The sequence below is a fragment of the Mustela nigripes genome, chromosome 2 (assembly GCF_022355385.1).
Source record: "Mustela nigripes isolate SB6536 chromosome 2, MUSNIG.SB6536, whole genome shotgun sequence".
Classification (NCBI taxonomy): domain Eukaryota; kingdom Metazoa; phylum Chordata; class Mammalia; order Carnivora; family Mustelidae; genus Mustela; species Mustela nigripes.
This window is the reverse complement of record NC_081558.1, coordinates 163806873-163833960: the sequence shown is the minus strand read 5'-3', so window position 1 is coordinate 163833960 and position 27088 is coordinate 163806873. Positions and strand designations below refer to the sequence as shown.

Here is a 27088-nt window from a genome sequence, read left to right as displayed (position 1 = left end):
TAAGAGGGCAGCCTAGACAGGCTTTTGCCAATAAGTCACCCTAGAATACTTCGAAGATTTATTTAATGCCTAGTACTAACTTTGCCACCCTGTACTACTCTCAAAAATGCAGATTCTTTACTGTTAAATTTTATTTTCCACAATTTGTCACAGGTTTGATGAGGAGAAATCAGAAACCAAAGATAAAGGAAATAAAGATTTCTACACCATTTTTAACTCCCAAAAGGGAGATAAACACTATGAAATCACTAAAAGGCATCAGCTTGATTTTGTATTTAAGGTTTTATTTATTTATTTAGAGCACAAGAGTTGGGGGGGGCACAGGGAAAGGAAGAGAATCCCAAGTGGATTCCATGCTAAGCGTGGAGTCCCACACAGGGATCAGATCCCATGATCCGGAGATCATGACCTGAGCTGAAACCAAGATCATAACCAACTGAGCCATCTAGGCACCTCCTTATTTTGTATTTGTAAGAAAAATAAAAAATAATAACAAATCTATAAAGTACACATTATCTTCATTTTACAGATGAAATTTTCCTTAGGTAAAGCTAAAAGTTAAATTTCAATGTTGTTACAAAACTCATGATTTAAAACATGGCTTTAAAAAATTTTAAGTAACACATAGTTACAGATTTTAGATAAACAGACAATAAAATCAATTTCTTTACTCAAAGGCAGCCATTATTTACCATTTATATTTATGTATTGCATATTTATACATACCTATCTATCTTAAAGATATGCAGGTATGGGAATCACTGCTTACAAAGAGTTTGGTTCATGCTTTTTCCCCATAACATACCAGGGATCTCTTTCCATGTGCCCATATATTTCAATCCATTTATTAAAAAGACTTATTTTAAGAAACGTATTTTACACTGTATACTTAGGTTATTTCCAATTTTGTATTATAATAACCTGTTGTAATGTATATCCTCTTAGTGTACATCCTAAGACAAAATACTAGAAATGAAACTGCTCAAAATCCATGTTTATTTTTTCATTATGTAGTTTGATCTGTATAATCACCAGACTTCTTTTCTGAAAATGTAATATAAAGTTTAAATCTTTTTGAAACACAGGGGGCCTGGCTTTACTGTTCTTTAAGAATCCTTTCAGCTCTAACATGCTCTAACTGTGGGTTTTATATAAATTAGTGTGTAGTAGTTAATACCAGTCTTTATTTGTGGGTAAATGAAAACCCTGCCTAATTGAACATGAACAGTGTTGTCTTTTCCTAGGGCTAATCATAAGCCTTTTTATTTGAAGTTTGAGGAAAGCATAAGGTTACTCTAATACCTTTATCTTTTGGCTCTTTGAGATTAGTGAGATGAAATATAATTCTTGGAGTACTGTAGATAATATAATGGAGAGGGAGAATCATATTCACTACTAAATCCCTGCCAAATGCCCAGCTACTTAGTGGAAAATTAGTTTTTAATAACATAATAAAACTGTAACCCAACCTACTCTATTGACGTTGAAAATGTCACTTTCTTAGGCAGCACTGGCTAGACCTTACATAAAAAGCCCTTTGCTGTATATCCCAAGATTATCTTTTTTTTTTTTTTTTTTTTTGGAGATACCAAGAACATTAAACATTAGGTCCTTGGGGAATTAAGATAACTAAAAATATGTATTTAGTTGGGAGGAAAGTTACTTCTCACATCTAATGATGTTTATGATGGGCTATTTGTAGTTCAATGTGAAGAAAAGCTGGTTTCTGATAATTATGGTACCGCTTAGTCATGGTGATAATTAAGTTTTCTTAGGGTATTTTTGAAATGTTTAGATGAATGCAAATATAAACAAAACCAGCCTCAGTCTTTGCATTACAGGAAGAAAGTCAATTAACTACAAAATGCTGAACAGCGTAAGACTTTAAGATTTTAAAGCGGGGGTGCCTGGGTGGCTCAGTGGGTTGAAGCCTCTGCTTTCGGCTCAGGTCATGATCCCAGGGTCCTGGGATCAAGCCCCGCATCGGCCTCTCTGCTCAGCAGGGAGCCTGCTTCCTCCTCTCTGCCTACTTGTGATCTCTGTCAAATAAATAAGTAAATAAAATCTTTAAAAAAAAAAAGTTTTAAAGTGATTTGCAGATTCAAAGAAATCCATGATTTTTAAAAATTTTTGTTTCATCTCAAAGTATGGATGACAGAAGCATACAATTTCAAGTACTTAGCACAATCATTATCCATATTATAAAAAATAAACCATCTACCTTTTAAAGGCATAGGTCATATTTTTATTTGTTCATTTTTTAAAAATTAATTATCTTGAATGTAAACTCAGTGAACGCTGAAAATATACAATTTGTTTCTTAATACAAAACACTTATTTATCATTATGGGTAATATGTTCCATTTTCTTCCAACAAAAGTTTCTGAAACAAAAGTGGCAGCCATCAGAGTAATAACTGATTCAAGCAAGAATTATCAATGGAGGTTGAAACTCGTGGGTGAAAGTTAGAAGAAACAGGGTATTTGTAGTATCTCCCTACAAGTTAACTTATTATTTCAAAAGAAAAAAAAATAGTGTTATAATGAAGATACTACTTATGTGTATTGTTATGTATAAATATGATGTTGAGAGCCAGGGTATTTCCAAATAATTATTTAGAGCAAAAATTATAACATTGTTTTCAGGTTCAATAATATATATAGATATATATGTCAGCTATAACATGAAGGATGAGGAGAACATAAAAGGACCAAGACAGTTACGGGGCGTCTACATTTTATACTAACTAGTATAATATTGACTCTAAGTGGATTGTGAAGTGATTGTCAAGATAGATTTAAAAAAAAGCAAGACCGAACTATATATTATTTACAGTTGTAAATTTATATATAATGACACAGGTTAAAAGTAAATGGATAGAAAAATATATACGAGGACAACAGAAAACATAAAAAGGCTGGAGTGGCTATATTCATATACCAATTTAAAAAGACCTCAGACCTCAAGATAAAGTTTACTGAGATAAAGACATCTTTCTTAATGATAAAAGGGCCAATTAATCCGTAAGATATAACACCCAATAGCAAAGCCTTGACTGATTCTGTAAATAAAGTTTTATTAGAACAGAGTCATGCCTATTTATGTACTGTCTAGGGCTGCTTCTTGCTACCACTGCAGAACTAAGTAGTTGTAAGAGAGACACGATGACTCACAAAGCCTGAAATATTTACTATCTGGCCCTTTATAGAAAATGTTTGCTGACTCCTATAAATTAAGTCACAAACAGGGCATGTGTTCGGTTCATCAGTATGTAAATCAGAAGTAAGGCCGTAAACACAATTCGTAACTATTTGAAAAGAGGAAACAGATCAAATTAAAGGTTATGAGTTTTAGGGAATATAACTTGATTAGAAGTACCTTAACATATGTGAATGAGCCTCTGGTAGAAGTTGGAAGTCAAACATTCTCATTTAACTAAGAGTCCTAACTCAAGAGAGTCTTATGTTATATCCTTAACATAAATAACTAGACTTTAAAACAAATAAATACAAATAAAAGGATACTAATCTGACAATTTCCCCCCAAAACACAGCATTAAGTTTTAATGATTATTTGTTTTTGCCCTGACATTAAAAAGAGAGTTTAGTATAAACTTCAATCAGTCCAATTTAAGAGAAGTCTGTATCTAGTCAAGTGGCAAATGTAAATGGCAAAAGGAACTGTGCTAATGTACACTTGAACAAACTCTTCATAGCAAGATTTTTAGAGAATTTGAACAATTCTAATATAATGATACATTTACTTAGTTCTACTTTCTCCATTAGGAAATGGTCATACACACATAGACACACAGAAATCATTTGTAAAACTCTATGGTGTGGCTCAAACTTAAAGTTTTTAAAAAAAGAAAACACACACACACACACACACACACACTCTTTGTTATTTTAACCTGAGGTACACAAGCCTAAAAGGGACAATATGAAAGATGCTATAAGAGACAGACTAGGATAAACAGAAAAAAATGAAGGGGATGTTGATTAGTACTCACCTTTAAAGCTAAAGTACATTTATTTCTCTTTAGAGAGATCAAGAATGACACATTAAAATTGTTGTATTAAAAAAAAGGTTGCTAACAAATATGTGGAGTCTCTGCCTACATAGATCTTCAAAAATAGGCAAATTGAATGTTTTATATAAATGCATACTTACAAGAATGGACTAGATCTGCACTGTCCCCAGGATGGCAGTTAAAATCTAAATTCTTCAGTTGAACTAATCATATTTTAAGTGCTCAAAAATCACCTATGGCTAAAGCCTATGATACTGGACAGTGTATCATAGAACATTTCCAACATTATAAGAAATTCTACTGGGCAGCAGTGGGCTAGGCTCATTGTCTTCTTAAAAGTGTCTACATTGTATAGATAGTTTGATTTTCCCTATAGGTTTTGGTTCATTACTTTATTTTTCAGAACTTCTTGTTTTATTTTACAAAGCCTTTTGTTCTTCAGTCATATCTACTCATTTAAATATTTTTTCATATAAAATTGAAAATGACTGCAATTTCAAAAAACCCCTTATAGAACAAGTAGCAATCTAAAATGTGATACTCTGTACAACGCTTTTCAAAAAAATTTGCAGAAATATACAAAATGTATTCAAGTATATAATAAAACTATGAGTTTGATACCTAACATAATTAGCAAATTATGAAAATATGTCTAATTTCTAAACATAAATTCAGATACACTATAGTTGAAAAACAGAAGTAAATCTAAGTTCACTTAAGTCACATGAAGATACAAATAGGGCAGAAAACACCAAGCAAAATTAATGGTCGGAAACTAGCAATAAAATCAACTAAAATATTAATATAAAAACTCTTCTTAAACACTACTTACACCATTTGATTCAAATGAAAAGTACTGAAAAATTCCCTTGCATTAAAAGAATACATGAATAAGGATATTCAACCTATGCTTTAAAATTAAATGGCCAAATTAAAAACTATTTAAACAAAAGACAATATATTAAATGCAATTCACATCTGAATTAACAAATAATAAATGTCTGAATATGTAGCAATTGTGGAATCCAAGTTATCCTGGTGCAAATCAAAAGAAATTCTTGATTAGAAATGATATGGACAGAACATGGTACATTTTAAAAAGAATAAAAAACTAAGGCTATCTCAAATAATTCTACAAATTATCACTTTTTAAATGTGACAACGTATTCATTTAATACATCTGATATTTTCTAATTTTTTCACATTATTTCTCTACTTTTTGCATTTTTTCAAATTTAGAACTTATACCATATATCTTACTGAATTTTAAATTGCATTTTAAAATAAAATTATTTTAAAGTTACTGAATTCTTTTGTGCTATTTAGAGAAAAACTTTGCAGGCAATGCCACGCTTTCTCTTTTTATACTAATAACTACTTTCAATTTCTTAATCTTTAGGATTGTTACATCAAGAAAGTTTGATTTTGAAATCTAATCACAAATGAGAATAAATTAAAAAGCAGAAGGGAGTGGAAAGCAACTAAGGAAAAGGGAAAAACCTTAGAAAAACAATAATGTAGGGCAAGAAGAATATTCTAATATAAGAACCAAAGAAAGCTTTAAGCAATGAAAGCCAGAAACCGTAAGTAAAACTTTTAAGACCAAATAAAAATATTTATCAGATCAGATTCTTTACTAAATTAATAATTAGATAATAATTTGCTATTGTTTCGGAGTCACAAATTACCTTCCCTACCACACCTCCCCCGGAAGATAAATATGCAACCTCTATATACTGAGATTCACAGTTTCTGGACTTATTTTTCCACCACTTAAACTATGGATCATTGCTATCATGTGAGAGTGTTTGTTCAACTCCTCTTGCTGAAGTTTCACCAATGACTCTTTCTCTTCCAAACGACCTTCTAATTGGGCCTTTTGAACTTCTAGTGAGGAAGCCTAGGAATTGGGGGTAGGGGCAGGAAGGAATCCAGGAAAACAAACTTAGTATGTCTTCCTTTCACAGATATTTTAAGATGTCCTATTTTTCATTTGTAAAACAACTATGTCAAAAGACACATTACAAATATGTTTTATATCTTAGTCAATTAAATTTTATGGTAAGCTTAAGATAAATAATTATTAAACAATATAATACAAATTGGAAAGACACATTCAATTTGTCTTTTTAAGTCATTATTAGCAGCTGAAATTTTGCAGAAAACAGTACACATCACAATTTAGAATCACTATTAAGATGACCACATTAAAGGAGAACCAGGAAATCGGTAAACGTGGCATTAGATTTTATGCCTCTTCTTCACTTGTGCTCTGTAGTTGTTCAAATGGTCATTTAATCCTGGTGTGTTCTCATCTTTCTAGCAGCAGCTGGGCCAGAAAGTGCTATTGATAGCTAACACACACAAACAACCATGATAAAGTGGAATGAACAGTGGACTTAGATTCAGAATACTGAATTAGCTTTGTGACACACCCTCAGTAACTCAAAACTCAGTTTCATTTGTAGGTTGAAAACATTTGATACTTATATATTAATATATTTGCTAAGGAGAAGAGTATTAAGAAAAATGTTTCAGAGTTCTTGGCAAATTATAAAGTTCTTAACAAATAGGAACTCCTATTATTATTCCTTTCCCTAAAAGCTGGGAGAGGCAGCCAAACACAGCCACTTGTATGTGACCTTCAGATCTGGGAACCCCTTCATGTATTCTTTGCCCACTAAAAAGCAGTAAGTGCTGGTACACAATATATATTTAATAGGTTTTTCATGATTTTAGGAAATCAGGTTTTCACACTGCGAGAGAGCCTTTACTAAAAAACTGTCAATTCTAAGACTATAATATCTTCTAAATAAAATTACTAACGAACCAGAACTTTAATTTACCCAAATTCACCTCTTCTACAAAATCAGACTTATTCATCTACTACCAATGAGAACTCAACAGATTCTTACCTTAATGCTCAGTTCTTTTCTTATCTGTTCTGTTCTATTTAATTCCTTTCTAAGGATATCAATGGTTTCTTCCTTATCTTCCCTTTCTTTTTGCAAGATTTTAATTTTTTCTTCTTGTACTTTTGTTTTTTGTTGCAAATCTTAAAACAAACAAACAAACAGTCAGCTATATGGTTAGAGGTTGCATACTGATGTTACCCTGAAAAGGTTAATTAGCCACTATGTCATTAGAGCAAAAGAACGACAACTGGGAAGATGAAGAAATGCCTTGTTGAAAATAAAAGTTCCACAGTTTTGATGAATAGAAAATACCATGACACTCTTCCTGTGGGCCAGTATTCTATAGAAAATGCCAAATCTCCATGTCTTTCCCTCTTCCTCTGTCCCTGATATTGTATGCATAGTTATGAGGGGAAAGACAATCCTCATAGATCAAGGGTTAGAAAGATATAAAAAAAAATATAAAAAATTATTTAGGCAGATGTCTAAGGCAAGTGAGTTAGAACAAAAATGTTTTTGTGGATCATTTCAGAGCTACTGCCATTAGAAGCTGGTAACTAAAAGTTACCTAGCACTGCCACCTGCTGTTACATTCTTTTAAAACTCTTTCTTTTGAAAAGACAATCCTTTCCTCGAATTCCCAGATTAAAAAAAATATATATTGCTTTTTCAATTTAATCAATCTAACTAAACTCTTCTGTAAAATGTTATGGCAAGAAAAGAAAAGTTATTTAAAATGTGATTTAAGCTTTAAAAAAGGGAGAGAAGTAGAAAATAAATCATGCTTTGATTCTTCTACCAACATAAGATATGTTAAAAAATATAGACAATATATTAAATAAGAAGTTAAAACTTACTTGCTAGCTTACATTCTCTGTCTACTAGTTGGTTCTGTACTTCTTTTCTCTGTTCTTCTTTCTCTATTAATTGGGCAATAGTTCTGAAGTTATAAAAAAATATAGAAGAACACATCAAGGAAGTATTTCATTTCTTTTTCTTTCCAACAAGTATTTTAAGAGCAAATTAATAAGAAGAGTAATTACCTTACATTTTGTCAAATATGTATTTTATATCTAAAATAAGTGGTAATTCTATTAACTTTATCTATAAAAAACAATGCTCTGTATAAAGAGAATCACTGTTTTTAAATAATCCAAAATAATTAGAATTAAGAACTAGAGATTTTACTTTTCATTTTGTTGCTTGAATGACTCATTCAACTTTTTCACTGTCTCAATTTGTTTATTCAGAGAATCACATGTCATCTGCAAATCTTTATTCTTCTTTTCATTGGTTTCATTCCTGAAAAAAGACAAAATGAGTTGATATTTTTAGGGAGGCAAACATTTAATGGAAAAAAGAAACAGTGTCGCTTATTATCTCATCAAACCAAACTGCATACACTGAAGAAGAGGAATGTCATGAACAAGCAGGCCATAAAGAAAGATGAACTCTAAAAGACATAAAGATTTATTTTGGCTGACTTAGGAGGTAATATTTACTATAAAAAGGAAAAGTACGGGGCATTTACCTCATATTTATGGATATAGAGCTTTATGGATAATATTGCTCTACATAATTTGCTATATATATTATAGTTATTTTCATAGTTAGATCCAGAAAATTTTTAAAAACTTCTGTAAAAGGATGTAGTTTATTAAAAAATAAAACTTAAATCTGCTATTGTTAGCCCCTTGGGCATAATGTATGTTTAATTAAAAATGTCAAATTAATGATGTAGTTTGAGATACTAAACTTCACTTGCCTCTTCAGAGCTCTGCATCTAACAGTTCTGCTTAGTTTACTAGCAAAGTAAACACAGAAATACTTTCTAAAGTGATACTTTGACGCCCAAGTATTTTAGGCATAAAATGTCCTTTTTACTTCACTAAGTACAAACTGGTAGCACTGGCCAAATTTGCCTAGAAGTGTTTTATCTGTCCCATGTGGTTTTTACAATTCTGAATCTGAATGCCTTTAAATAGTCCCTACCATTAGCGATGACCTTTCTTCCCCCAGCCAACTTCATTATTTGTCCTGTCTGGCCCCAGAAGGCAGGAATTTTATCTCTTGGCCCCTCACTCACTATCTGGAACATCAACGGGATGTACAAGTGGTTCCTGGAAACCCCGTATTTCTGTGGGGACCAATGCTTATTACTTTTTCTCACATCCTGACTTAACACCAATAGTCCACTCTACCAGGGCTGCCTAAAACAGATTTTGGAGAAAGTTATTGCTGGGAGAAAATATCCTGTTTAGGAAATTTTAATGTCACAAATTTTCTAGATGTATATGTTTTCCACCCTTCATTTTTATTGATTGGCAAATAAGCATATAGATCTTACAGAGTTAAAATCTTCTAGATCTCTATATTATAGCATAGATAGAAGATTTTTTCAAATCTTAATCAATGTTAAATTATAAATTAAAAAAAGAACAAGTTAATTGGAATGTTTTTATTGTTTGGTAGAGAATCTGTAATTGTTCTGGGTCTTCTTTATATCTCAGTTTTAAAATTGACCTAAAAGATTAAAAGAAGGAAAGCATGACAAAGGAGGAAAGCATGATCAATCTCGTATTTTGTTAGTAGGCATGTAAGCCTTTTTGAAAGGAAACTTGTCAATCCATCAAAAACCTGAGAGCACATATTCTTTAACCCAACAATTCACCTGTTAAGAATTTATTCCACAGATAAAGTCACATATATAAGTAAACCATATTCAGTGACATTAAGGAGAAATAATGAGTACAAACTGAGAGATGTTTTAAACACTAACACCTGAATTCCCGTGTTATGAGACTGGAAATTGGATATGTTCAATTGAATATGAAATTGTTCATATTCAACACATTTGATGTACAGAAATGGCCAATTCATATGGCTCAACTTAACACAAATTATGACAACTAAGGTCCTTCAACATTTATGGAATGCCTGACTGTGTACTGAGTACTGCTGCAGGCCATAGGGGTTTGTCAGTGAACAAAGCAGATCAACTTGTTCTTGTGGTATTAAAACCCCAGATGACTGAGGACTGCATGAATACATGAAAGAAGCAGTGTCGACTGGAGAGAAACAAAGAAACCTGTATTCTATTTCTGACTTTGATCCTAAGTTTGAGTAAGCAATACTTCATTTACCTGTGATGTAAGTTTCTTGTCAACTCCTTAACTTATGGAATTATCAGAATATGTGAACGTTTACAAAAGGATTTTAGCACCACAGAAAAGAAATACTGTGTGTTCATTCTACACTCCTAACTTAACACAGAAAATTTTACTTTATTAATTTACCTCTGAACAAGTTCCATGTAGGATTTTGTCAGTATTTCATGTTCTTCAGCCACAGACTCTAATTTCCTATTATGTTGGAAGAGATGCTCAATATCACTCTGGGCTCTTTCTGATTCAACCTGCTGTGCCTTTAGCAACACACCAAGCTCTTCATTTTTTCTCTCTACTTCTCTCAACATACCAGCAAGTGTCCGTGCCTAAAACAAAACCAAACAGAACACAGACTTTTCTACTTCCATGTGTATTGCTGGCTCAATTTCTACAATTTAAAAGATTTACTAAATATCTAAGAGGCAAGCATCTATTTGGTTATATAAAGTTTTATTAGTCACATATACTTATTAATTAACTACTTCTAATAAATCTAACACTGTTACATTTTTTTTACTTAAGAGATTGTCCTGACTAGAAAAATCTCGGCATGACCAGACGCAAGGAAATTAGCACAATTATAACAACAAGAAAGTAGGTCTACATTCTGTACTTAATTAAAAGGGTATGTGTGGTCCCTGGGGCGAGCCATCAACACTAAACCATAAAGTTTACACAAATCAGTTTTCCCATTTCAGGTAAATATTAAAAATAAGATCTTAACTGTATCACAGATGTTTAAGCAACACTTAAAATTAAGCTAGCACAATTAGGGAATACAGCCTAAATTAATATGAAAGTATTTGTGACATGAAACATTAAAGAAACAGAACACTAGAATGAGAAGTGAACTCCCCCCAACACCCTTTAGCCTGAAAAATACTCTTATATTGAAATGCCACATAAAAACCTAAGCCCTTCTCTTTTTTTTGACAGTCTATAAAGCAGTAATACCCCATTATTTAGCGTTATTTTTTATAAGAAACCTTTCCAGTAAAACAGATAAAACATTAAATTCTCCAATAAAATGCAAGACATGTCCAACAGACATAGAATATAAGAAAATGCTATGGGAAGGGAGAGGACAAAATGATTTTAATATCACTAATTTTCTTTGTTGAAATTTATGATAAATCCAATACATTGTTAAGACAAATGAATCCACGTCAACAGGAGAAAAGGAAAACATGGTTATATTTATTTATATTTTTTTCAAATATGAATACTCTGAGAAGACTCTAAAGGTATTTTATGTGTCACTGACTTTAATACCTCTCAAAAATCAAATGACTTTATTACAGTTCATCATAAATGATATCAAACTGTTGAGACTCTGTTTATATTTGCTAGGAATTTCATATTACTGCAGTAAGCTCTCACTCCTAATGTACATATTGTGTGTATATGTGCGCACAGCACAATGTCAGACTTTCTGAGCACCTACCATGTGCCAAGTACTGTGCTTGCTAGGGCCTAGAGATACCGAAACTATCTCGAACATCAAGGGTGGGGAGCAGGGTTGTATTGTATAATTTTCACATGTATGGGAAGGAGAAGACAAGAGACAGCTTCCTAAGAAATGGAAGTATTTAAACTAAAATATGAAGGCTTATTAGGAGTTAGGCAGAGAAAGAGGAAAAGGTGTTCTAGACATGGAAGAGCAAATACAAGGACAGAGAAACCTGAGTATGTCAACTAACTGCAGAGCAATAGAACTGCATAAGAAACTGCAAAGAAATCTGATATAGGTGATCGCAGAGAATGCATAGAAATGCAAGGAGATGAGGAATGAAAGTAATTTTAGAATCCTACGTGCCAAACTAAGGAATTTAAAATCATCTGCTGAGTAAAATGGTAAGCCACTACAGGTATATACCACAGAAGCAATAAAATCAGATTACAGCTTCAGAAGTCACTGTAGGGGAACAAGGGAGGGTGGAACCAAATACAAAAAGATGACTTGGGATGCACGTAGAGGGTGGGTGAAAAGAGGGCTCCAGACTGAAGGTAAAAAGACTAACTGGAGGATTTGCTATGATTCATATAAAAAATGAAAAGAATTTGACCTGTAGCAAATAGTAGCAAGAAGAAACAGGCAGGAAAAGGTAATATTTAGAAGGTAGAATCAACTGGATTTGGTGAATGACTAATTGTAGGAAGTAAACTGTATGATTTCCAGGATTTTTATCTAGAACTCTTCAGAACAAGATGGAATATATAAAAAAGAGTAAATTTTTGAAATGGGTGATGAGTTCAGGACTGTTCATACTGAATGGGAAGTATTTGCTATATATTTAAAAAGAGCTATACAGGAAGCATTAATGCTTAGTGGAAAGTATCTGGGCTCAGCATATAAAACTGGTAACATTAACATTCTGGTAATGACTGAATCCCTGGACTATTTAAGGAAGGGCAAAGGACTTAGAACATAATGCCAGGAAAACCCAACATTTAAGGGTTGAATGGATGAATAGAAGTCCTTAAAGGATATAGAAAAAGAATATCCATTTAGCGTAGAAAGAAAATCAGAAGATATTGGGGTGACCAAAATCAAAGGGGGAAGGAGGGAGTAGTGAAACGCTGAGAACAGTTTACTTCAAACACTAACAAAAATAAAACTAAAATTTCGTACATGTTCTGCTTCATTTATTTTTCTACATATCAGATAAGTTTTTATATTGTACACACCTCTGTCTCAGCTTGAGTTCTTTGACAGCGATATTGAGCAATCAGTCTATCAGCCTGTGCAAGGGCTAGAGCTTTTGCTTCCAAAAGATCTTGTAGCCTGCTTTCTTTGGACTGTAAGAAGACAAACCATTTATCTTTATCACTTACCAGAAAAACATCTATTAAAGCTCAACTGTTATGTATAGTTAAAATAAGCTTGTACTCACGGCTAATGTGGACAGTTTCATCTCATATACATCCATTATGTCAGATATTCTCACATCATTAATTTGTTCCTTTACCTAAGTTTTAATACAACAGTCAAAAATCAGAAAATCAGAAATTTTAACACTCAACACAATAAAAAAAAAAAATGCCTAGTGTGAAACCAAATCATTAAAACTTAATGGTAACAAAGTAAAAAAAATTAATCCTGTATTAGGCAGTTCACAAACATTTCACTAACCTGGCTATTGCAGAAGAGTATCTGGGTAGGACTTGATATGCTTGTGGGATATATTTCTTAAACAGAGGGAGAGGATGAGGGTGGACTAACTGGGGGAAGACTAGGGGGAAAATGATTGGTGTTAAAATGTGGGAATTTTATAGCTAATTTTTTTCTTTCTTTCCAAACTTTCTAGAATGTTGTTATTTTCATATTAAAAGATAAGGTTTCATTGATCAAATTGGCATCTTAAGTTATTTAAATAAATGTTATAATCAGGAGTGATATTTAGTTGGTATGTACCAGGCAGAATCCCATTTATAATGGTTATTTACCACTCACCACCATTCCAGCCTGAAGTTTCTCTATTAATTCCTCAATGTTCAATCCTGGAACTCTAGCTTTCAAAAGTGGAGGAGTTAAACATTTTACTGATGTTGGAAGACTGTGATTTAGAGATTGCAAGGGCATTCTCTTGGGCATATGTTCTGTTTCCTGTTGTCTATAGGCATTGTTTGCTGCTATACTTTCTCCAAGTCTGAATAGGAAGAAAGAAAGAAAGAAAGAAAGAAAGAATGAATGGATGGATGCATTACAAAAAAATAGTGGAAGGAGAGCCTGGGTGGCTCAGTCAGTTGAGGGTTCAACTCTTGATTTCAGCCTAGATCATGATCTCAGGGTTGTGAGATAGAGCCCTGCCACAGGCTTTGCACTAGTTTGAGATTGTCTCTCTCCCTCTCTGTCTGCTCCCCCACCCCACTTGTACCACACACTCTCTCTCAATAAATAAAATCTTAAAAAAAAAAAAAAAATAATAGAGGAGGGTGCCTAGGTGGCTCAGTGGGTTAAGCTTCTGCCTTCAGCTCAGGTCAGAATCTCAGGAACCTGGGATTGAGCCCCACATCAGGCTCTCTGCTTGGCGGGGAACCTGCTTCCCCGTCTCTGCCTACTTGTGCGCTCTCTCTGTCAAATAAATAAATAAAATCTTAAAAAAAAAATAGAGGAAAGGGTAGTTAGTATAGAATTAGAGAATATTTAGAATGGATCTTTTTGGGGAATATACGCCTTCAAATATTTTTGAAATAATCTTGGATCTATGATGAAGCCACATTTTGGAAAATACCTTAAATACTGTCAAGTAAATGCTTTTCTACTTACAATCCTTTATAATGACAATCTCACCTCTTTTCTGGAGACATTAGAACTAGTCTGTAAGTATGGATTATTTGTTAAACTTAAGTACAATGTTATTGCTGTTGGTAAGAACATCCTTCTTACCATGGGCAACATCACCTGTCCTTCACCTATGTCCTTCATTCTTACCCTTTCTCATTCAGAATCTTCTCACTAACCTGACTCCCATCCTGCCCCATTTATCGTGTCTTGTTCCTGCCACAGGGTCTTTCAATGAGCTGTTCCTTTACTAGAATATTCTTCCCACCAGATCTGTATAGAGCTGGTTCCATCTTATTATCAGCTCTCAGTACAAATTCACTTTCTCAGAGAGCCCCCTATACCCATACTGACATGCACATTATGAAACTTAATTTTTTTAACTTGTCTCCCAACTAGAATATAAACCATATGACAGAGGTTCCCAGTCTAATTTACTGCAATATCTAAAATGACTAGAAGAGGGCCTGGCACATACTTGGCCCTCACCAGATGGAAATGTACACCAAAAAACGTACTTATGTACCCACCCACCCATCTAACATATAAATTTACCTTATTAAACTAAGATGATATAAACAAAGGCATAAAAAGACATAAAATAAATGAACACCTGACATAGTTTCTAAAGAGAAAATTATGTAACACCAGTAAGACAGGGGCAGCCAAGATATAAAGAAATGGTAGGAAGATCTCATATACAGGGTCAGAGGATGAGACTCCCACTTTCAGTGAAGCTGAAGCATTCCATTCTGAAACACAGGGGCTTTCCTTTATGTCAGATTACCACAACTGGAGCAACCAAGCTCCAGATGAATGAAGCAGCTTCATAGATCATTTCCAGATCTTAACTTGAGAAACTCCCTATCTGTCCATTTGTTTAAAAATATTTACAATGAAGAGAATTCTGATTATGTGGTCTCTAGGTCTTATTCTCCACAGTTCTTAATCTCTTAATTTATGACTAAATTATTAATTCTGAAAAATAAGTTTCTAAGTCAGTTAAAAGAAATAGCAGAGGGACTCCTGGCTCAGTCAGTTAAGCATCTGCTTTTGGTTCAGGTGGTGATCCCAGTGTCCTGGGATGGAGTCCCACCTCTCCCCATGTCAGGGGCTCCTAGCTCAGTAGGGAGCCTGCTTCTTCCTGCCCCTTCCCCCACTTCTGCGCACGCTCTCTCTCACTCTCTCAAATAAATAAATTCTTTAACAACAGAAAAATAGCAAATATTCTCCTAATGATTGAAATCAATGAGAATAGTGGGCAATTCTGCCTGGCCACTATCTATTTTACTTTCTGATAAAAGCACAAAATTTTTTTTTTTTTTAAATCCTCCCACTGCCCCCAAATTAACTTTCACTTCATGTAGTTCTCACAGTTGAACCCTTGTTATCTGCCAAGGTCCTTCAATGGCAAATGACCCAGATTTGGTCAACAAAAGTGATGCTTAGGTTTATTTAAACAGGGCACCTGGGGCAGGTAAGCTCAGGTCATGATCCTGGAGTCCCAGGATCCAGTCCCACATTCAGCTCCCTGCTTAGCAGGGTGTCTGCTTCTCCCCCGAACCTCTCTCCTCTCATGTTCTCTCTCATTCTCTCAAATAAATAAATAAAATCTTAAAAAAAAAAAAATACTTATTTAAATAACTGGGAAGAGAAGCTTTTTGTTTTCTTTCCTGCTTTGTTTTTGTTGGTTGTTTTTTAGTCCTAAAAGCCATGTTGTTTATTAAGTGTTTAATCTTTTAGAGCAGTTTCCCATTTTATCCTCTGGCAAACCCTTAAGCTGAAGATATTCTTCCTCACATCTAATCTGAATGTCTTTTTTTTAGGGGAGGGGGGCATATAGCTGACACAGGGAAAGCTCATTCTATGTAAGAACTAAACTGGGTAAGATATAAGCATAGTCCAGAAGCTACTATATCAAATAGAGGAAGTGAGAGAAAGAGAGGCATAGTGCCTGAAAAACATTTAACCCGTCTGAAGCTAGTTTTTCCCTGAGTATACACCTGGTCTTTTCAGGTACTGAAATCAAATTTTCTTTTAATCACTTGAAAAATTACCAACATCAGAAGTCTCTGATTCACAGAATTTCTAATCTCTCTGTGTTGAGGACTATTAAAGAAACACAGCAGGATATTCCAGGACCACAAGAGATACACTGCAAATGACTACAACTCACACTAAAGCAGGAAAATCTGGCAGTGGAGCAGCTTCCAACAATATTCCCAGTCCAGACTGTACTTGTTCTCTATTATCTGATGTTAAAGCAAAAGCCAAGGGAGTAATCAGGCGTGGATCCTAAGCAAATCAAGAAACCAAAAAACAACAGGCACAAGGAATAAATAATGTCAGGATTTTTAAAGCAAGGTGAGTAAACAGAGCTAAACCATAAAATAATTCCAGGCAAATTCTGAAAGGTTTCTATCTGCTGTTTGAATGTATTCATTAGCCTTTACTTTGTTATAATTATCTATGCAGTCAATATGAACACTAGCTTTGAAAAAATCTGGCAAAAGTTTTGTTGTGCCTATGAAAATCACATCTTACATATTATGATGAATTTAAAATATGATCCACAACTGACTGATATTTTGAATTACTGTTTTATTTTTCTAGCTACCTTTAAAAGAAAATCTGACTGTAAGAACAAATAATCATTTCCAATAAAAGTAAAAAAAAAGTAAAACTCAAATTAACTAGAAAAATTCTAATTTTGTCACTGAAATAATTATATTTAACACACAAGTCCTTCATGTCAGTAAATATTTTACATTAGTACTGTAAGCTCCAAATCATTTATTCTGAAAAAATCTCCTAATTGACACAAAATCAGTTTGACCCAATTTTTAAGTTGTTAACAGAGAACAAATATTAAAATATGAATCCTTTATAATTATTTACATTTTACAATGTTGAGGGTCTTGTAAGTACTCAAGTATAATCTTATGCCACAGAACCATGTTAAAAGCTGGGCTTTAGGGTGGCTCAGTGGGTTAAAGCCTTTGCTTTCGGCTCAGGTCATGATCCCAGCACCCTGGGATCGAGCCCCGCATCGAGCTCTGCTTGGCGGGGAGCCTGCTTCCCTTCCTCTCTGCCTCTCTGCCTACTTGTGATCTCTCTCTGTCAAATAAGTAAAATCTTAAAAAAAAAAAAAAAAAAAAAAGCAAAAGCTGGGCTTTATCTCCATAACCCTCATTGTAACCCTTCATAACTGCTCCCATGGAGGGGAATTCATTATTTTCATTCTGTAGTTAAGGAAGCTAGAGCTCAGACAAGTGAAATAGCTTGCTCAAGTCTGCAATGACTTGACTGACTGGTGGAGTCAACATCTGAAGCCCATCTCTTCAGCATTATGCTCTCCAAAGCGTACAAGGGGCTCCTGTATAAGGTTTCAGTTTTGACTTCTACCCTGTCTATATAGACCAGAACCATCTTTGTTTATTATAGTAACTCAATTCACACATGTTTGCTAAGTATCTATTTTAAGTCAGGTTTTGTGGCTATCAAGGTAAACATTAGAGCTCTTATTCAGCTACCATCATCAAAATTCGTGAGTCAGCTATTCTCTGCATACCCTCTCTGGTCTTACTATCACTCACAATCATGTCCTTTTCTTCCAGATGTGTCCCTTATCCCCTTAACACTCGACATCATCAATCCCAACCAAAAACAAAAACTCCAAAACAAATAACACTTCCCCTTCACTGCAGTGCTATTAGAAATAAACAAAAAAACCTAAAGTATGGCACAAGAAAGGAAAAAGGCTGAAGAAGCTCTACTATCATGAACATCCTATACATTATAGTCACAAGCATTTATGTTCAATTCCTGCAAAACTACGTAAAATTACAGTGTACTGGGAATAAAATAGCTACTTAAGGCAATTAACTCTTTTCTGATAGCCAATTCTAAGATAAACAATTTCTAAACCTCAAAATATTAAAACAGAAACTCACACTTAGGAAGCATTTATGTATGAATAAACTTCAATATTTGAAGAGTTTACACTCACCTGAAGGATTTTATAGAAGCTTACTTCCATACCAGGAACCAACTGTTTAAGTCTGTTCATCAAATCAAGAGTTTTCAAAACTACATCAGCAGCAAGTTTGCTTAAAAATAAATATTTAAATTAGATAACCAAAAAGTTGCTTAGAACTTTATTTCTGTCCATGATTTTACAGAAATTCTGAAAAAACCAACACTTTTGTTTTTAAACCTCAGGAAGATAAAGTATTGTTTCTTTTGAGAAGTAAAAATATAACAGAGACTAGCATCCTTATAACCCAACACCCCAAAAGAACAAATTGGCATTAACAGTCTAAATTCAGACAGTGTTTTCAAATACCACTGAGCTTCCACTTTCTGAGCCAAATTACCAACAGCATCAGCAAAACGACCTACTTAATTTTTAGCTATTTCACTGGAATATCAATAAAGGGCAACCTTAAGCAATACAGAATACCTTACATTTATCAAATAAATTATACTAAGCCATGTTCTTAGCCTCATACCACAAAAGGAGTATAAAAAAGTAAAAAAAAAAGTAATCCTTGTTCTTGAGGAGCACAATTATTGACAATTATGTCATTTATGGAAATTGGAACAAATCAATGTCTAGCATTCAGGTCCTCAATAAAGATTTGTTAATGGACTTAATTCATGCGGAAAAGGAGCAATAAAATAATCTATCTCTCTCATCACTATCAGTGAAAATTCACCTTTAAACCATAAGTCTTAACATGCTTAGGAAAAGAACTGTCTTTTTTAGTAGGAAACCTTCAGTAGTAACTGATTTCCTGGTAATAAAAAAAATGACCTTCTGTTTTTTCATGCCTTTTTGTTTAAAACACAAAATTACTGAGGCAATGTCAGAAAGAACCTCCAGAAAAGAACTATGAAAGACACTTCAGGATAATCAAAAATTAAAACAAAAAACAAACCTAAACAATGAAAAACAAATCATGGATGTTAAGATTATCCTTTCTTCAAGGCATGTAATCTATGAATTGAATGAATTTTTAAAAAATTATGAAAAAACTTGTTAATTCCCTGCTATACCTTGAGTTAATAGTTCATACCCAAGGATTACCTCCAAGAGGAGAGAATCACTAGATCTTTTGATTTTTATTATGTTTGGTATTACCATTTTGCCATTTGGATTTTATATACTCACCACAATTCAGAATCTGCTACCTTTGTTCCAAACCCCAGATCAATCTTGCCGTATGTAAATTGTTGTTCTATCAAAGTGGTACATTTGATAGTAGTCAGAGTTTTTGCAACGTGCATTTTTAGAGAATCATCTCCACACAGAGGTTAAGTTTTGTTAAGGAATACAAACAAAAAATTCTCAAAAAACCCCTTATATTCGTATAGCACTTCACAGTATTAAGAGTGATTCCATACAAATTATCTTGTCACTGCACTTCCATATAATCATCGTTACATTAGCTCAATGACAGATTAGGAAACTAAAGCTTAGAGCATTTAAGTGACTGGTAAGTGGCAAGAGATGGGACTGACACCATGTCTGTTACTCTGCTGGATGTTAGTATTTTCTTAGAAGCTTATTACAGTGGTTCAATATTTGCTGAACTAAGGGAAGTCATTTTTTTCTATTTTGTAATATTGTAAGTTAACTTGAGTATCATTTAAAAAGTATCAAATTTGGCTTAAAACCGTACCAATTCTGAGGCCTGCATATATTACAGATAGATATCAACAATCAAGCAAAATAATCATGTGTCTCTACAGCAGTGGTTTTCAACTTTAGCTGCATGTTAGAATCATGTGAGTAGTTTGATCAATCAATCACAATCTCCCCACTGCCCACACACCAGGGCTCTAGATTACTCCAATCAGGTTAGAATTGCTGGAAGTAAGGTTCAGGTGTCAGGATTTTTAAAATGTTCTTCAGGTTATTCTAATACATAATCAGGATTGAGAATCACTGCTGTAGGGAAGAGAAAAATTAAGGAGCAGTAACTCTGAGAAGAGAGTAAAAAGATGTGGAATTTGCTCTAGGGCAGGACGAAGTTGAACAAATTCTTACTACTGAGATATAAGGAAACTTGACCAAGTAAAGATAAAAGATCTGGTTGAGATATAAAGGTTTCTTGTTGATAATAATAAAAACACATTAATGAAATATTTTTTAAAAATGGGACTTGGGCTTCAAAAGGCTTAGAATTAACTGATCTAAAAGAAAAGAGCAAACATAAGAAAAGACCTAAGAAAACCTGAATACAAAAGTTAGGCGGTGACACAAATTGAACTCAAGGTTTTCTTTTTTTGTAATGAATGAAATTGTCTTGACATGTGTCTTTTTTTATAACCTAGTATATCACCTTTATTAAAATATTTCTAGAGGCTTTAACTTTCAGTAAAAATTAGAATATAAGCTAAAATACTAACAACTTTACCAATGTTTGTTTATTCTCTGATACAATGAACCAGTGATGGCCCCACAAATCATCCAGAGAAAGCAATTAGCATTAGATAGTAATAAAGCAGTTATTTTAGAATGTATCTCTTAATCTCAAATTGCAGTAAAAATGTACAAATCAAGTTTAAAAAGTTTAAAAAGTTAAAAATTATGAAATATTCTTTAGTTTAAAAGTTTTACTAGAAAAATAAGGGAAAAAATTCTGGACAACTTCTTCATAGACTCCTCATTGAGAATTAGTTCTATAGTTTAAACTCCAATTCAATAATCCTGAATTGATATACAAGTATGAGGAGTGACACATTTACAAACAAAGACAAAATTGCAGTAAAAGTGATGCTAGAAAAAAATGAATGGCTAGTTTCCATGTTTTAACAGTAAAGGATATTTAACAAAACTTCAGTGGCCTTGACCATCCTTTCACATTTTTTTTTTAATAAGGCTTCATCTAGATTTTGTTCTGTGAACTGAAGTTGATCAAGGATTGTAGGCAGCAGAAGGGTCACAAAACGGTCAGCTGAGGAACAGTTAGCAGTATCTACAACGTCCTGGAGAATTAACCACCACCAGTGATGAAAAATAAAGATGGAATACAGAACGCAGAGTCATCACCGAGCAGCAACATTCTCATCAAATCTCTTCTAATTACTTCAATATTTAATTGACCTGTGTCTCCTATTTAAAACCTACCCTTTTATCCAATTTAGATGGCTATGATGACCTTTTTCTTAAACGAAACAATAAGGTTTTAAGCTACTTAACTGCAAACAAGACTTTCCCAGGGATTGTGTCCATGATTTGAAAACAAGAATCCTGAATTTGTTAAGTGCAATTACAATAATTAAATAACTATCACTGGTCTTAATACTTTACAATCATGAATAATTTCCATCAGAATCTCGAAGACTTTTTTAAATGCTAAAACTGTTTAACAGTTAAGACCAACATAAAACAGAGTAATTTGTCCATCAGATCCAGTCATGAGGGAAATACTCTAAGATACTGTGGTAGGCAGAATGAGTACAAAAACAGGGACAATAGTACAGAATGCTAAGTGAGCTAGAAAGTATAATAAAGTGGAATGTAATGGCCTCTAGGGAAAGAATTTTTGTCTATATCCCAAGTGCCTAGCAGTGTCTGACATGTTTCACTGCATCTTAGTGACTGAATCCAATGTTCCTATATTAGTCCAGTCAATAGGCTAATAAAGACAGCAGACAGTATCTACCAAGATGGAGGAACAGAATGTGACTACTGCAAGAAGTATAGGCAGACAACAAGCTGTAAAATCTCAGCAAATACTTTTACTTATTACACTGAAAGGAGTATATATAAGTTATTTAGTGCAAAAAAAGAAAACACAACGTTCCTGACTTTGTCCAAAAAAGGGAAATTCAGTGACTGAAAGAAAGGGAGTTAGCTAAATGTTTTCCTAAAGTGTATAAACAATTAGTTTATTGTGGATGTTTTTGAAAGTAAACTGTTCACTGAGAATCGTTAAATGGAAAAGTCAATTGGTCTATTATTATATTACCTCAAATATTTCCTTGAACAAATCCAAGGCTAAAATAGAACAGTTTTCTGACCCATCCAGAGGTTGGCTTGACCAACGGAGTAGAGCCACTGTAGGTTCTAAACATTTAGAACGGCTTCCCAGAATGGTGTTGCCAGATGGAGACTGTTCAAATATCATCTGAGTGAGGACGTGGCGCAGCTGAGTCACTGAACAGAAGGCAAGAAGTAATTCTAAAACCTGTGCAATATAAAGTCTTCGTTAAATGTCAATTTCATTGGCCTTTAATGTACAAAACAACCAAGTGATCAAGCTGAAAATGACATTTTTAAAGAAGATACTTTAAAACAAAAATTAAAGACAGCTTCCAATTTTTCTTTAAGTAATATTTTTCAAAATGCAAGGTTACAAAATTTGTTAATGGTAGTTACTCCTAGTAAGCAGAGCTGTGAGAGCCAAAGAAAGGAGGGCAACTTCAACTAATATCATGTCTTCTATAGTACTTAGTTGTTTTTGTTTTTCAAAGCACAGATATACTGTTTTTACAGTGAAAAAAAAGTTAGAAACTACCTGCAATCATGCTGAGATTTGAGAATTCCTATAAAGCATACTTTAGGATAATATTGAAAAGTGGTATTCCTAAGCTTTAAAACCTTAAGTATGGCTATTTCTACATTGTGTGCATGCTTTTGACATTGTAGCTGTTAACTCCTCTATTCTACACCTCAGTTCTTTACATCATAAATTGGGCCTTTATAACATCACATAACATCCCACACCAACATATTTATTAGCTTAATTAGTTAATTAATTAATTAATTAACTTAATTAAGTTCTACCTCATTTCATATACTACCAACCTATCATTTAAAATAAATCACTGGCATCTCTTTGCCTATCCACTTATTTTCTACCTTTATCTGTATTTCTATAAATGACATATAATTGGGATTTGTGTTTTGACCAACTTGACAGCATCTGATTTTAATAGAATTCAGCCCATTAACATTTACTATATAACAAATGATAATCCTTGATTTATTCATTTTCAAATATAAATTAAATTATAGTACCTGTTTTTGAATAGGTAATACATTTACTTGGTTCCATGGCTAAACAAAGCAGCCTGATCTCTAGCTACACTCCCTGAAGGCAAGCAATGTCATCAGTTTCTCTTTTCTCTTACCAGAGACATATTATACCCATGTAAGGTATGTAATATGTCATATAATATGCAATATGTAATATGTCATGTAAGAAAATACCTTCTCATATACACTTCTTTTTTTTTTTTTTTTTTTTTAAAGATTTTATTTATTTATTTGTAAGAGAGAGAGAGTGAGAGCGAGCACAGGCAGACAGAGTGGAAGGCAGAGTCAGAGGGAGAAGCAGGCTCCCTGCGGAGCAAGGAGCCCGATGTGGGACTCGATCCCAGGACGCTGGGATCATGACCTGAGCCGAAGGCAGCTGCTTAACCAACTGAGCCACCCAGGCGTCCCTCATATACACTTCTTAAGTATAATGTACAGAAGTAATAAATCACTAGTACAAAGGTAGACGGTTTTTCCAAGGTGAACATACCTGTGTAAGTAGCAACCAGATCAAGAGAATTCTACTAAAACTCCTGAAGTTCCTGGTGTACCTCCCAGACAATGCCTCAGTCAAATTCGTCAGATTTCTGACACTGTAGATTAATTTTATCTTAGCTTTTCTTGCATCTTTGCATTTCTACACTTTTTAATCAGCTTGCCAGTTTATATAAAACAAGTCACATGGAACTTTATATATAAATAGAATCTTACAGTGCATATACCCTTCCTTCCATCTGACTTCTTGAGCTCAGCAGGTTACTGACATTCATTCATATTATTGCACACAGTTGCACTTTACTCATCCTAATTGCTGTGTAGTTTTCTAATATACAGACGTGCCATAATTTATCTGCCCATTCCACTATTAATAGCATTTGGATTAATTCCTGCCTTATAGGAGTAGTACAGCTATACACGGCCTTTGGTGAATGTATGTATTTCATTATTTGGGTGAGTGAAATTGCTGGCTCATACTCTATGCATGTCCAAAATTTCTAAATAATACCTATTTTCATAAGTAGTTGGGCCAATTTTCAGCCCATGAGTATGACAACCTTATGGGATTTTTATATTCATATCTAAATATGATGCTATTCATATTTTTAATTTTAACCACCTGGTGGGCACATAGTAGCATCACATTATCATTTAAATTTGCATTTCCCTGTAGGTTAATAAAGTTGGAACAGCAATTTCATATTTATTGACCAATTTTTTTTGTTGTTCAGATTATCTGTTGAGTTCAGTGTTTCTTTGATTTATAAATACATGTTTTTAAATATATATAAAATAATAACTACCTATATTTTAGATCAGAGTACTCTGTTGTATACATGTATCATAGGTCCCTTTTCCCATGCTGTGGGTTGCCTTCCACTGTGTTACTGGCAGTCTTTATCAACTTTTTCTTATATACCTTGTGCTTTTGTTTCCTATTTAAAAAGATCTTTGTCTTTCTCAAGGCTGTAAAGATATTCTGCTAGGCATTTCTTCTCTAAGTTCACTGTTTACCTTTCAGATGTAAATCTACAGGCTTTCTGGAACTGATTTTCACATTTGATGTGAGGTAGGAAACAAAATCCAGTTTCTTCCCATATGGATATTCAGTTGACCCAGTATCATTTACTGAAATGACCATACTTTCAGAAATGCACTGTTAACATTCAGGAGACCGTATGTCATGGTTTGGTTTTAAACTGTACTGTTTCAGGGGACTAGCTGTCTATCCTTATGACAGTACTGCACTGTTTTAATTATTGCAGCTTTATAGTAAGTCTTGGTATTCTGGTAGTATTTAGAAGTCCTCCAACATTCTTCATTTTTTTCAGGATAGCATTAGTTATTTTTAGACTTTCCCAATGTCCACATACATCAAAATCAAAACAAGTACAAACACAAAAAACACTAAAACCTGGTATGAATTTGAAACTCTTCTAATCTATGAACTTGATATATCTGTATTATTTAGGTCTTTTATACCTCTCAATGTTTTATAATTTCAGAGTAGAGAACTTGTATGTGTCTTGTTGGATTTATCCCTAAGCATCTGACATTTTTAAAAATCCAAAAATGGTATCATTTTTAAAACTGCATTTTCTATTTAACATTTTCTACATGTCTTTTGATGAGCTTATGGACATGTTTGTCTTGATTATGTGGTTTAGGAGTGGAATTGCTGTGTCACGGTACACATATATTCATTAGGCACTGTGAAACAATTTTTAGTACGGTGAACGAAGACTTGAGAAGGGCTCTAGAGTACTGGTAATGCTATATTTTTTTATCTAGATAATGATTATATGACTGTGTTCAATTTGTAAAAAATTCAGAGAGCTGCAAACTTAAGATTTTTCTGCACATTACAGTTTTCAAAAGTTTAAAACAAAAGTCATAATTTTATGTACCTTTGAAGAAGAATCAGGATCCTTTCCATTAAGAAGACCTAGTACTTGATTGAGACATGAAGAAAAATGCTCATACCTAAGTTTAAAAATATACATCAAATGATAATTATGAAACTGACACATCAAAAGGATTTATATACAAAATAAATATAAAACTTAAGTATATTTTCTTTCATCTATTTATTTTGAGCTTCTAATATAGAACAGCCGTTGAAAAAGTTATACTTTTTATTTTTTTTTTTTAAAGATTTTATTTATTTATTTGACAGAGAGATACCACAAGCAGATGGAGAGGCAGGCAGAGAGAGAGAGATAGGGAAGCAGGCTCCCTGCTGAGCAGAGAGCCTGATGAGGGACTCAATCCCAGGACCCTGAGATCATGACCTGAGCCGAAGGCAGAGGCTTAACCCACTGAGCCACCCAGGCGCCCGAAAAATTTATACTTAAAACTTAAAACATTCCACCACTATGATATACATAAATTGACTCTGTTATTTATTGAACAGTGAAAAAAACAATGATTCATGTGGCAATAAATAAATCATTGAAACTTTCAGTACTTTGATTTTTTTTTAAAGATTATTTATTTATTTATTTATTTGAGAGAAAGAAAGAAAGAGAGAATGAGAGAAAGACAGCATGAGAAGGGGGAGGGTCAGAGGAAGAAACAGACTCCCTGCCTTGCAGGGAGCCCGATGTGGGACTCAATCCCAGAACTCAATTCCGGGACTCCAGGGTCATGACCCGAGCCAAAGGCAACCAACTGAGCCACCCAGGTGCCCTGACTGCTGTTTTTTTTTTTTTAAAGCTACTTTCAGTTTGTAAAAATTCAAAGAACATGAAATATTCTAATAAATTAGGCAGATATTTATTTATAAAGCACTTAGAATAGCTAGATATTATATCAGGTTCTGCAGATAGAGAGGTAAAGAGCAGGGCCCTGTGTTACAGAACTCTTTAAGAGCTACTAGAGGTACTACCCACATTATTGTCTATGTGACTAGTGCATCCTGTGTTTGGGAGAACGATGCTCTGTGAGAGAGCTAACAGTCTAAGAACGAAGGCGGAAACAGAATATTATATAATGTGAAATATAACACTATCATGGAGAAATATGTAGAATGCTAGGAGGATGAATATTGAATCCAGACTCAGTGTGCCAGGCCTGATCAGATGAGGTTTCCCACACTTGAATCTTAAAAAATAAACAGGAATTAGACATATAAAGCAAAAA

At 33.6% G+C, this 27088-nt stretch overlaps 1 protein-coding gene across 1 annotated transcript in view; it reads right to left on the bottom strand.

Annotated features, from left to right (window-relative positions):
* Nucleotides 1-263: 263 nt before the first annotated feature.
* CIP2A (cellular inhibitor of PP2A) overlaps nucleotides 264-27088 on the bottom strand; it is a 38957-nt gene continuing 12132 nt past the window's right edge. Inside the window, exons 8-21 of the mRNA XM_059392020.1 lie at nucleotides 25855-25930; nucleotides 22380-22598; nucleotides 21234-21393; nucleotides 19574-19715; nucleotides 18410-18509; nucleotides 16577-16695; nucleotides 13570-13765; nucleotides 13010-13084; nucleotides 12804-12914; nucleotides 10245-10441; nucleotides 8137-8250; nucleotides 7806-7888; nucleotides 6949-7088; nucleotides 264-5933 (exon numbers count right to left, since the gene is read on the bottom strand). Of these exons, the coding sequence (XP_059248003.1) occupies nucleotides 5763-5933; nucleotides 6949-7088; nucleotides 7806-7888; nucleotides 8137-8250; nucleotides 10245-10441; nucleotides 12804-12914; nucleotides 13010-13084; nucleotides 13570-13765; nucleotides 16577-16695; nucleotides 18410-18509; nucleotides 19574-19715; nucleotides 21234-21393; nucleotides 22380-22598; nucleotides 25855-25930 (1903 nt within the window). The 3' untranslated portion in view covers nucleotides 264-5762. The remainder of the gene's footprint in view (nucleotides 5934-6948; nucleotides 7089-7805; nucleotides 7889-8136; nucleotides 8251-10244; nucleotides 10442-12803; nucleotides 12915-13009; nucleotides 13085-13569; nucleotides 13766-16576; nucleotides 16696-18409; nucleotides 18510-19573; nucleotides 19716-21233; nucleotides 21394-22379; nucleotides 22599-25854; nucleotides 25931-27088) is intronic.